This window comes from Brassica rapa, chromosome A01 (assembly GCF_000309985.2).
Source record: "Brassica rapa cultivar Chiifu-401-42 chromosome A01, CAAS_Brap_v3.01, whole genome shotgun sequence".
Taxonomy (NCBI): domain Eukaryota; kingdom Viridiplantae; phylum Streptophyta; class Magnoliopsida; order Brassicales; family Brassicaceae; genus Brassica; species Brassica rapa.
The window spans coordinates 24,753,408-24,766,238 of NC_024795.2; the positions used below are offsets into that span (position 1 = coordinate 24,753,408).

Below are 12,831 nucleotides of genomic sequence, written 5' to 3' on the forward strand. Positions count from 1 at the left end.
TTTAGAGTGGTTAATATCGTTTATACCCTTAATGAATAAAATATATAACTAAACTAAAAATAAAAACGAAATTTTAATTTATTTGATTAGATAATTTATTAAAATTAATTATAGTAAGAATTATCTAAAATCTGAAAATATAATTAAAAAAAGAGATAATTTCTGTATATATTGTATTGTTATCTGAAAAAGTCTTTTAGTAAGAAGTTAAAAACATGAATTATAAAACTAAATATGAATCAAATAAAATTCTTAATTATATAACTAAGATAGAATATTGAATTATCCAAAATCTAAAAATATAATTAAAAAAAAGATAATTTCTATATATATATTGTATAAAAACATAAATTATATAATTAAATATTAATCAAATAAAATTTTAATTATATAATTAAAATATAATATTGAGTTATTTTAAGATTTATTTTAGTAATGAATATAGTGTACAAAGAACTTTTCAAAAATTTATGAAAATGTTTAAATCCGCATCGGGGGCAAAACACCTAGTTATTCAAATATTGAACGTGGTTAGAGTCGTGATATATTTAGATGCGGTTATAAAAAAAATTGGTTATTTTTAAGTAGGTCAAATGAAAAAAAAAATTGTTGGACTAATCATTTATCAATTAGTTATGATTCTGATTTAATAGAATATATAGATAGATTTATGTTTCCTGTCAACTGCACTCAGAACTAATGTAAAACACCAACTGACAATTGAAAATACAATAGATTAATAATTCAATGAATATTTCACTAAATAGGTTTTTTTTTGTCAAACTCACTTAATAGTTTTTCTCTTTTCAAGAAAAATCAAGGGAAGCGTAATTATGCAAGGGGCTTTTAAGAATCAGGCCTAAATGCTTCATTTATTAGTCTGCGGCTTTGGCCCATAATTACCTAGATTTTTGTTTTTGTATTGGGCTACTTTGCAAGCTAAGTAAAATATAACTTTAAATAGAAAAAAATCTGACAAAGAAAGTCAAAAACTTATCATCCTTTAGACGAGAAAACACAAAAACGAAATTAAATAGGAAAATATGGTACACCGACAAAAATCAGAGAAAAATACTGACTGGTGACTTTCATTGGCCTCAGGTAGATCAAAAACCTTATTTTAAAATAAAATATTTATTTTACTATTTTATATGTATTTATTTTGTCGTTAATAATTATATAAACAAATATTTTTTTAATAAAAATAAGTGAATACTGTTTAATATTATGAAAAGTTATGCATGAACAGTGTTTAGCGTTGTGAACAGTTACACACCAAATTTAATTTTTGAGGTTAGGTTAAAGAGGTTTTATATGATCCAGAGTTGGTCGATTTTTATTTGTATTTTTCCCAAAAACGTTTACCATACAAAATAAATTACAAAATATGTAAAACTATGACATGTCTCTTTTTTTTTGCTTATTATTAATCTGTTTTAATTTTCTTTTTAATGATGTGTCAAAATTTGATTGCAGAGATGACTTCAATTGTGTTTAATAGTACTATAAATGATAATTTATCTCCGCCGTATTAATTCGTCCCAGCTCTCGGCAAGCAAGCACCTCCTAACGTCTTTCTCCGATCGCCGTTCTGCCGATTTGAGCGAACCACGAGATCCCGGAGAGCAGATCCTCTTCTGCTTAATCTGCAAAGATGGTGAGACCTCAAATCTCTCTATGTTATTTCCGTTTCCTCTCTCCCAGATCTCAATCGAACCCGCTTGCGATGCGATCTAGATCATTGAATCCGAAATCAACATCTCCGTTTCGTGATGTTGCCATTGGTTGTAGTTTTCATGAAATCGAGTATAGTCTGTGTGTGTGGCATTTGGTTTAGGAGATTGAATTTTGGATTGTTTTCATTTGAATTTCGCAAAGATCTGGTGATTGATTTTTTAGGTTTTTTAAAGCTCTCTATGTTGTTACTGACTATATGCTCTCCTTTTCTCAACAGCCGCTCAGTCTCGATATCAAGGTATGCTATGATGAACACTTTCGTGACCTTCTTCTCTGTTGAATTTTTTATTATAATGCTGTGGCGATGATTTGCATCAGAGGAAATTTGCTCAACGATCAGAGAGAGTCAAATCTGTGGATCTGCATCCTACAGAGCCATGGTATGTAATTTTCAACTTTTAATTGTGCTATCTTGCAGTTTTGGATGTGGTTATGCAATCACTATTTTGTTTTCTCATGGTGCTTCTTGACTTGTTAAATTACAGGATCCTAGCAAGTTTGTATGCTGGAACCGTGTGTATTTGGAACTACCAGACGCAGGTGGGTGATTATTTTTACTATCCTACACTCAACAGTCTGTTACATGGTTCAGAGTACTGTAATTAGTCTTTCAGCTAGTGTTTTTATGATTTCATGGGACTCTTTTCTGATTTGAATCTAATATGATTATCCTCTCAGGTGATAACGAAATCCTTCGAGGTGACTGATGTGCCAGGTATAACAGTTATTACGAGCTTATTCTAAATTAATGTTTCCTTGTTATATGTTTTTGACTTGCTGTATATTGCCTTGTTTAGTTTGTTACTGTTGCTGAGTTTTTATATATGGCTTTGCAGTTAGGTCGGCCAAGTTCATTCCACGCAAGCAATGGGTTGTGGCAGGAGCGGATGATTTGCATATCCGTGTATACAACTACAATACAATGGACAAGGTTAAAGTTTTCGAGGCCCATGCGGATTACATTAGGTGTGTTGCTGTCCATCCCACCCTTCCGTATGTGCTGTCATCTTCTGATGATATGCTCATAAAGCTTTGGGACTGGGAAAACGGTTGGGCCTGTACTCAGATATTTGAGGGACATTCGCATTATGTGATGCAAGTGGTGTTTAACCCAAAAGACACCAACACTTTTGCCAGTGCATCGCTTGACCGTTCCATAAAGGTGCGAAAATGGCCCAATCGCTTTTATTTATTGCTTATTCACGTGCTGTAAAATGTGTTTGCTCAGACAACTTTTTTCATCTCCAGATATGGAATCTTGGTTCCCCAGACCCAAATTTTACACTGGATGCTCATCAGAAAGGAGTCAACTGCGTAGATTACTTTACGGGGGGTGATAAGCCATATTTAATTACTGGCTCTGATGATCATACTGCTAAGGTATTCTTCTGGTTAAGCTTCCTATATATGTTTTTTGTTTTGTCTGCCCAATATGTATTTGCAGATAACTTACTAGTTGTGCTTTTGTAATCAGGTTTGGGACTATCAAACCAAAAGTTGTGTCCAGACGCTAGACGGTCACACCCACAATGTATCTGCAGTATGTTTCCATCCGGAGCTTCCAATAATACTCACAGGTTCTGAGGATGGCACTGTTCGCATTTGGCACGCCACGACTTACAGGTGTTTTAGCTAAACCCTTTCTTCTGTCAATAAGCATAACAATGCTGTTTTTATGGGGTATTTAACACTTAACTACGCCTTGGACACATGAGATTCTTTCTTGTATTCATTTTTACAGTAGTTTTTTTCCTCTATTTTGTCCTTTGATTTGTTATTTTTACTTTTATATTTTTTCAGGCTAGAGAACACACTGAATTATTCTCTCGATAGAGTTTGGGCCATTGGTTACATAAAAAGCTCGCGCCGGTGAGTTCTGATTTTTTGCTTCCTCATTTTACCTTTCTATAATAAGTCAATGTTTGTTAGATTTGTTTTCCATGAGTAGATGTTCTCTCTTGGTAGAAACTTTGTTTCTGATTTGCTGTTAGTTCTCGTCTGAAATTGCGATTTGGAGAGCTAATGGTGCTTAGAATTACGATAAGAGCTGTTGAGGGATCATGGTTATACAAGACCATCAACAACGAATGTGTTTGCATTTTACAGGGTTGTGATTGGGTATGATGAAGGAACCATCATGGTTAAACTTGGACGAGAAATTCCTGTCGCTAGCATGGACAGTAGCGGAAAAATTATATGGGCTAAGCATAATGAAATCCAAACTGCAAACATCAAAAGTCTCGGTGCAGGTTATGAGGTGTAGCTTCTAACTATAACTATTGTATTATATTTATAGCATGCACCAGGCAGCAACATGTGCGATTAAGCTATTTATTTGTATTTTCTGATGATATTAAGTTTTCGTCTCTTTGCCTAGGTTACTGACGGAGAAAGACTTCCCTTGGCTGTTAAAGACCTGGGGACCTGTGATCTTTATCCACAAGTAAGTGTTACTATACAGAACTGTCTGAAAATTGTCCTTTTGTGCTGAATTATTATAGGGGATATTGGGGAAACATTTCGAAGTTGTGGGTACCACTAGAGTCATGTTTCAGCTAAAAATGATTCTTTAATGGTTCTTTGAAACAATATACATTTGAAATGAAGCAGTTTAGATGATATAAATTAAATTATGTTTCATACGAAGTCCCAAGAGTGTGGTTCCGTATAATCATCTCTTCTATCTCACAAATAGCTATTTGTTCTAACTCTCAGAGCTTGAAGCACAATCCTAACGGGAGGTTTGTGGTAGTCTGCGGTGATGGAGAGTACATAATCTACACAGCTTTGGCTTGGAGAAACAGATCTTTTGGTTCTGGACTGGAATTTGTTTGGTCATCGGAGGGGGAATGTGCAGTTCGAGAAAGCCCATCAAAGATAAAAATATTCAGCAAAAATTTCCAGGTTTGACTTTCCGCTCCATTTTTGTAAGGGTGCTTCTAGTGTTGAAGAAATTGCTGATGCTTGCAATGGGGACATATATTTGTGGGTCTGGTGTGTTAATAAAAGTGGTACTTACAGGAAAGGAAGAGCATTCGGCCTACTTTCTCAGCTGAGAAGATTTTTGGAGGAACCCTGTTAGCAATGTGTTCAAATGATTTCATTTGCTTCTATGATTGGGCTGAATGTAGGCTGATTCAGCAAATTGATGTCATTGTGAAGGTACACAACGAATGAACTTGTCTCTGAAGTGAAATTTAACTTTCATCAGTTTTTTTTCCAATTCTCTCTCTTTACATTTTATTCAGTTGGAAGTTTCTCCATTTGTGTCTTATCTAACTCTTTAGTGCTCCATGAAAATTTGCAGAATGTTTATTGGGCTGAAAGTGGTGATTTAGTAGCCATTGCTAGTGATACGTCATTCTACATCCTGAAGTACAATGTGAGAGTCCCGGTCAACCTTTAAATTTTGAGCAATATATTATTGATTTCCGCTTTCGTGGATTTTCCAAATGTTTACTCTGGTGTTCCTCTCTGTTACAGCGTGACTTGGTTTCCTCGCATTTTGATAGTGGAAGACCAACTGATGAAGAGGGTGTTGAGGATGCTTTTGAGGTCCTCCATGAGAATGATGAACGTGTTAGGACAGGTATATGGGTCGGGGATTGCTTCATTTACAACAACTCTTCTTCGAAGCTTAACTATTGTGTTGGAGGCGAGGTACTCTTTGTGTATTTTTATTTCTTCAAAGATTCAATCATCTTTATGAGCCACACTGTATCTTAGCTGCTAATATACTTACGGCAGGTAACCACAATGTATCATTTGGACCGTCCAATGTATTTGTTAGGCTATATTGCCAATCAAAGCCGGGTATACTTGGTAGACAAAGAATTCAAGTACGTTCCTTTACTTCTTTCTTTTATTTTAGACTGTTTTATAATGCATTCAGAATTTGCTGACGTGTTTCACCTTTTCTTGGGAATGCAGTGTCATAGGATATACCCTGCTGCTTAGCCTCATTGAATACAAGACACTTGTGATGCGAGGTGATTTGGATAAAGCCAATGAAATTTTACCTACCATTCCAAAAGAGCAGCTTAACAAGTACGTTATACGTTACAGACTCATTCTTTACCGCATCTTATCTCGTGCTATCTCCTACGATGTGATGTTATTCAGCTTGTGTTTTACATAGATGCCTTCCTATCTATTCTTATTTCACTATATAGTTTTTGTATATATCTCTTATTTTGTTCTGGAATTGCTTCCAATTGTTAGTGTTGCTCATTTCTTGGAGTCTCGAGGAATGATTGAAGATGCTTTAGAAATTGCGACAGATGCGGACTACAGATTTGAGCTGGCCATACAGTTGGGTAGACTTGAGATTGCAAAGGTAAATATTATATGTGATGATTGAATGTTTAAGAAGTACCTTTTTATTTTAACAAAAGGAGTATAGTGAGCACTGCGTTTCTTATCCATGTTATTCCATTATTGTAGGAAATCGCTGAAGAAGTGCAGAGTGAGTCTAAATGGAAGCAGTTAGGAGAGTTGGCCATGTCTTCTGGGAAGGTACATCTTCTCTAGAATATTCTGTCTTAAAGTTTTGTGTAAATACAGGAAAATAACTCGCTGCACATATGCTATATCAGTCGATTTACTACGAGACTCTGTATTGATAACAGAAAGTTGCTAAATTTAGATTTTACAGTGGCATCTCCAATACCTACTATCTAAGTGATTCTGTTGAATTTGTGTGTGCTCCATCATGATAGCTACAACTGGCCGAGGATTGCATGAAGTACGCTATGGATTTAAGTGGTTTGCTACTACTATACTCTTCCTTGGGAGACGCTGAAGGGGTGTCAAAGCTTGCATGCCTTGCTAAGGAGCAGGGAAAGAACAATGTCGCCTTTCTTTGCTTATTCATGCTGGGTAGATTGGAAGATTGTCTGCAGTTATTGGTGGAGAGGTATTTCACTAGTGCTCAAATGGCGGTTTATAAAAATCAAATCCATATGCCTTTCTTGTTATCTCGATGACAATTTTTTTTTATTTTCCAGCAATCGGATACCAGAAGCTGCTCTGATGGCACGTTCTTATCTTCCAAGCAAAGTTTCAGAGATAGTTGCTCTTTGGAGGAAAGATCTCAGCAAGGTTACTTACTTATCTTTCTATTATAACCTTTTGGTCAATGAGATTATATATTATATGGCTTTAAGTTAGCTTTGGCTTGTCAACAGGTTAATTCAAAAGCAGCAGAATCTTTGGCTGATCCTGAAGAGTACCCAAATCTTTTTGAGGATTGGCAAGTTGCTCTTTCTGTTGAAGCAAAAGCTGTAGAGACGAGGTACTCCTAGCATAACTTTATTGCTAATGTTCTTTTTTTTTATCTTTATTCCAAGCTGTATGTTCTGAAAGGGGACAACTTCATCCATGAGCAACTCTCTATTTCATTTGTCTACACATTGAGATGATTAATGTTGATGGTTCATACCCAGCGAGCGTATTATTGGTTTGGTCAAGCCAAGAAATTGACTCTTGTTTATCTACAGGGGAGTTTATGCTGCTGCAGAAGATTATCCAACCCACGCCGATAAATCTGCCATTACCCTCGTGGAAGCCTTCAGAAACATGCAAGTTGAAGCAGAGGAATCAGTGGAAAATGGACACATGGAACACGAGGTGAGTTCATATGGAGCTGTAGGATCCTAAATAGTGGATGGTTCGTTTATATCAAAGCGGCAAGTAGCTTTAATTTCCACAGGACTCGCTGTTTAAAATTGTTTTTTTTTGTAGTCTGAGCAGGTAGCAGAAGAAAATGGTCATGAAGAGAATGAAGGAGATGAAGAGGAGCAGCTTGAAGAAGAAGAAAAAGAAGAAGTGAATCAAGAAGAGGGAGTTGTTGTTGATGGAGACTCAACGGATGGTGGTGCAGTACTTGTTAATGGAAGTGAGGGTGACGAAGAGTGGGGTACGAATAACAAAGGAAACCAACCAGCCTAATAAATCAAGTCAGTCCAGGATCAATGTTCTTGAGTGATTAATTGGAACTCCCACAGAAAATATTTTGTTTGCCGCTTCTAACATCTCATCCCTTGTGTCTTGATCATAATCTTGAGTGTTGCATGAGATGGGTTAGGTTGTTTCTTTTGTTATATCTTTGCATGTACGTGTCTTAGGATCTAGGAACTTGTGTCTTTCAATTTCTTCAGTTTGCAGTTAGTCTGAACTTATCTTTTGTTTTGCAGTGCTTACGGCACGTCAATAGCCAGTTACAGTACTCGGCTACGTTTTGAAGCAGGAAGTGGTAGCTTTCTTTTTTCTCTTGGGCTCCCAAGTGGTATTGTGGTTTTCTCATATAATAATGATCATTATAAAAGTACATTAGAGAGTTTCTTTCGAACAAATTTCTGCTTTAGATTTCACAGCTTATGTTTACAGATTGCTAGTGCCTATATAATTCTTTGGAGACCTTACTTTTGCTACCCTTTGTTTACAGTTGATGTTAGATATGAGCAAAAACTTAAAAATAAATCATTCTTTAAAAAGTGAAAAATCTAGCAGAATACTTCTTATGAATTCTTATGAATCTGCCCATGAATATTCTTATTAATTACAAAACATTTCATTCTTTTTTTCAATTGTTTTTTAAATTTTTTAAAATATTTTTCGAAAATGAAAAGCCCAACCAATTTGTTACTTACATTTTCGTTTTTTAAATCCCTTAAATAACTTTAAATCTTATTTTGTACTCAAAGATTTACGGAATCAATCAAATAAAAAAAAAATCCTCCAATAAGAAAAATATTTTAACTGTTTGACATGATAACTAAATTTTCCAAAAACTAATCTTAAAATATAAAGAGATTCAATTTTAAAGAGAAGATCTCCCAACTTTCTCCCCAACTTTCTCCCCAAGTTTCTCCTAAAACCTAACACCTCGCTTTGAATCCGATCAATATTATAAATAGGCAACACCGATTTCCTATTCAAACCCACACCTTCGAACAAAACAACAGGATCTACGTAGGATAATATAGGACAAACATTTTTATTTTAATAATAATTAAAAAAATAAAGAAGACAATATTATAAAATTGACTATAAGCAAATAAAAAATCTATTAAAATGTAGATTCGACAAATATTTATTAATTTAAATGAAAATTTAAAAAGAAACGATCTCGCGTTTTGAAAACACGGGTCAAAATCTAGTATGTTTTTATTTTGTTTGTATTACACAAACTAGTGGCGAAAGAAAAAAACATGGCAATCAAATGCATCCTTATATTTGGAGAAGAAATATGTTCTAGATTCGATTTATTATCATTTTTTAAAAGAATTAGCATACGGTATCAAAAGATAAGAATGTTAAAACTATTCTTGTAAGCTTAGAATTTTGTCGTACAGTGTCTAATTTGAAAGTTCAGCCCAAAAATGCTATATAATTCCTATTAGAGGAAAATGAAAAAATGAAGAACAAAATAATAAATCTAATGATGATTCACTAATAAGTTTATCTAAAAAGTTATTGTCACATTCATTTTTAATGTATGTCATTATTTGACACATATTTAGTTATGTAATAATTTTTTAGAAGGTTCTGTATAATGTATTTGTAATTTTGATTTAAAATCAAGGAAATATTTTTTAAAATTTATATTACTAATTAATTTAATTTAATCTAAACTACTAAAATAAATTCCAAACTAAACTCGAGTATTCCCGGATTATTTTGTTAGGACTTAGGGTTACACAAAACAGTGAAACACGCTTTCAAATCAAAGTCAATAAATGATAGTCAATTTCACAGTCTAGTATTATATGTGACCTCAAATCAGATAAGTCATTAACTATGTGTTTGTTTCCTCCGTTTGTTCAATTTCCTTTATTTTTGAGGGTAGTAATCCATGCCAATTCTCTTGCAAATCAAAGTCAAAATTTTATATCTTATAGTCAACTTTTCTCTGTCTTATAAATCTGACCACAAGTCTGGATGGTCATAAATTAAGTATTTGATTCATTCGTTTATTCGTGTCAATTTCAGTCTTGTAATATATACGACCTAAACTCGGTAGTGTCATAAATTATGTATTTGTTTCCTTCGTTTGTTCTTCATGGCCATGTTGTTGGATAAGCTTGAAGATTACTTAGATCACAAGTTATGTTTATCCTAATGAGTTTAGGAAATATTGTGTTGTGTTTATCCTAATGAGTTTAGGATAATTAAAGTGTTATATAAGGAGATATCAGCTTGTGATATAACTAAAGAGTTTATGAGTTTGAGAGCTTAAGGTTTTGAGTGAGTTTCCTTAAGAGTGATTTATAAAGAGTGTTCTTATCTTTTGAGTTGATACAAGAGGGTTCGAGTTAATCAAAGCTACACGTGGTATCAGAGCTACGATCAATCATGAGTGATATCGTTGCTATAACCGGGAAGATGAAAGAAGGCGGAGGACCGTCATCTATTAAGTGTCCAATGCTGAGTGCAACAAATTATACTGTGTGGGCGTTAAGGATGAAGATTACTTTACGGGTTCACAAAGTTTGGGAAGCCGTAGAAACAGAGATGAATGACAACGAGAAGAATGATATGGCCCTGGCCTTGCTGTTTCAATCAATACCGGAGAATCTTACCTTGCAAGTAGGAGAACTAGAAACAGCTAAACAGGTTTGGGAAGCAATTAAAACTCGTCATGTCGGAGCAGAACGAGTAAGAGAGGCAAGATTACAAACCCTAATGACAGAATTTGAGCGGTTAAAGATGAAAGATAGCGAGAGTATTGATGACTTCGGAGGGAAGTTATCCGAGCTAGCCTCAAAATCGGCTGCTCTTGGTTCCACCATTGAAGAAACAAAGCTTGTCAAGAAATTTCTTTGTAGCCTTCCTCGAAAGAAGTATATACAAATTGTTGCTTCTCTCGAGCAGGTACTTGACCTTAATACTACAAGTTTTGAGATACAAGTTGGGAGATTTGGAAACCATGGATTAAGTGGGGTGGAAGAAACAGAACACACGAGTAGAGATGATCAAAGAGAGATTGAAGAAGTTAAAGAAGAGACTGAAACAGAGCAGCTTGAAGAAGAAGAAACAGACATACAACCTAAAAGTCTCAGAAGGTCCGAAAGACAAACAACAAAACCGAAGTATCTTGATGACTACATCCTTCTAGCCGAAGAATTAGGAGAAGAAGTGTTGATGTATCTCAATGATGAGCCTAGAAACTTCGGAGAAGCAAAAGAATCAAGGTATTGGACGAGGGCTTGCGAAGAAGAAATAGATTCCATCATAAAAAATAAAACATGGGTCTTAGTAGACTTACCGTATGGAGCTAAACCTATTGGTTTGAAGTGGGTGTTCAAGCTAAAACGTAACTCTGATGGGAGTATCAGTAAACACAAAGCTCGACTTGTTGCCAAGGGGTATGTGCAACGCCATGGAATCGATTTCGACGAAGTGTTCGCACCAGTAGCAAGGATCGAAACCATACGTCTTCTGGTAAGTCTTGCTGCAGCAAATGGATGGGAAGTGCATCATCTTGATGTAAAAACAGCATTCTTCCATGGTGAGCTAAAGGAGACTGTCTACGTTTTGCAACCAGAAGGCTTTGAGAAGAAAGGAAGTGAAGGAAAGGTATATAAACTAAACAAAGCTTTGTACGGGCTGAGACAAGCCCCAAGAGCATGGAACCACAAGCTGAATCAGATTCTATATGAGCTTCAGTTCGTCAAGTGTGCTAAAGAACCATCAGTATACCGCAAAGTTGTGAACGGAGAGCTACTTGTGGTTGCAGTATACGTCGATGACTTGTTCGTCACTGGAACAAACAAGAGAAACATTGTTGAGTTCAAAGAAAACATGTCAAGCAAATTTGAGATGAGTGACTTAGGCACATTATCATACTATCTCGGGATAGAGGTGTGTCAACATGAAGAAGGTATTACTCTAAATCAAAGGAGCTACGCGTCTAAGATCTTAGAGAATGCGGGGATGATCAAAAGTAATCCGATACAAACGCCAATGGAGCTAGGCTTGAAGCTATCAAAGGCAGAGAATGAGAGAGAGGTTGACGCAACAATATATCGAAAGAACATCGGGTGTTTGCGGTATCTTCTACACACAAGACCTGATCTATCATACAGCGTTGGAGTGCTCAGTCGTTTTATGCAGAGCCCAAGGGAGTCACACGGTGTTGCTATGAAACAGGTATTGAGATATCTGCGAGGAAGCATTGCGTATGGACTTATGTTCAAGCGGTCTACATCGAAGATACCAAGACTGATTGGATACAGTGACAGTAGCTACATAGTTGATCAGGATGATGGAAGGAGCATAACTGGTCACATGTTTTTCATCAATGATAGTCCAATATCCTGGTGTTCTCAGAAGCAAGAAGTGGTGGCATTATCAAGTTGTGAAGCAGAATTCATGGCGGGAACTGAGGCTGCACGTCAAGCCATATGGCTGCAAGAGTTGTTGAGTGAGATAACCGGCCAGGAGAGCGAGAAGGTGGTGATTCGTATTGACAATCAGTCTGCCATTGCTTTAACAAAAAATCCGGTGTTTCATGGGAAGAATAAGCATATACACAGGAGGTACCACTTTATTAGAGAATGTGTTGAGAATGGACAGATTGAAGTTGAGTATGTTCAAGGTGATAAACAAAAGGCTGATATCTTGACTAAGGCCTTGGGAAGAATCAGATTCCAAGAAATGAGAAGCTATATTGGAATGAAGGAGAACTTCAAGCTTAAAGGGGAGAATGTTGGATAAGCTTGAAGATTACTTAGATCACAAGTTATGTTTATCCTAATGAGTTTAGGAAATATTGTGTTGTGTTTATCCTAATGAGTTTAGGATAATTAAAGTGTTATATAAGGAGATATCAGCTTGTGATATAACTAAAGAGTTTATGAGTTTGAGAGCTTAAAGTTTTGAGTGAGTTTCCTTAAGAGTGATTTATAAAGAGTGTTCTTATCTTTTGAGTTGATACAAGAGGGTTCGAGTTAATCAAAGCTACACATGTGAACCTTTATGATATAAACCTAATTTTGTGGTGAATTTCACATGCTTTATTTATTTATATTTTTTTTTGTTTAAGGAATAAAGTAGAGAAATTTTCTTTTACTGAGAAATGTATATATAATA

The 12,831-nt window shown here is 35.3% G+C and overlaps 1 protein-coding gene across 5 annotated transcripts; it reads left to right on the forward strand.

Annotated features, from left to right (window-relative positions):
* The first annotated feature begins 1,427 nt into the window (after window positions 1-1,427).
* On the forward strand, window positions 1,428-8,217 carry LOC103840347 (coatomer subunit beta'-3). Of its 5 annotated transcripts, none has more exons than XM_009116852.3 (25): window positions 1,428-1,657; window positions 1,955-1,975; window positions 2,056-2,117; window positions 2,223-2,277; window positions 2,416-2,452; window positions 2,574-2,899; window positions 2,986-3,117; window positions 3,212-3,360; window positions 3,538-3,606; window positions 3,844-3,994; window positions 4,115-4,180; window positions 4,453-4,641; window positions 4,759-4,899; window positions 5,045-5,119; window positions 5,221-5,397; window positions 5,485-5,576; window positions 5,668-5,784; window positions 5,959-6,073; window positions 6,181-6,252; window positions 6,456-6,652; window positions 6,744-6,837; window positions 6,924-7,030; window positions 7,236-7,365; window positions 7,480-7,719; window positions 7,932-8,217. In XM_009116852.3, exons 1-24 carry the CDS (start codon window positions 1,655-1,657, stop codon window positions 7,684-7,686), a joined length of 2,784 nt encoding a protein of 927 aa, XP_009115100.2. In that variant the 5' UTR covers window positions 1,428-1,654; the 3' UTR covers window positions 7,687-7,719; window positions 7,932-8,217. The 5 variants fall into 5 exon arrangements, with proteins under 5 accessions (XP_009115100.2, XP_009115105.2, XP_033128766.1 ...); XM_009116857.3 differs by having other exon boundaries at window positions 7,480-7,654; window positions 7,932-8,213; XM_033272875.1 differs by having other exon boundaries at window positions 7,489-7,654; window positions 7,932-8,213.
* The last annotated feature ends 4,614 nt before the right edge of the window (window positions 8,218-12,831 follow it).

Excerpts from the sequence above, each read along its gene's own strand:
- LOC103840347 (XM_009116852.3), top strand. Across the intron at positions 3,118-3,211 it reads CTGATGATCATACTGCTAAG|GTTTGGGACTATCAAACCAA; the intron begins GTATTCTTCTGG and ends TTTTGTAATCAG. Across the intron at positions 3,607-3,843 it reads TACATAAAAAGCTCGCGCCG|GGTTGTGATTGGGTATGATG; the intron begins GTGAGTTCTGAT and ends TGCATTTTACAG.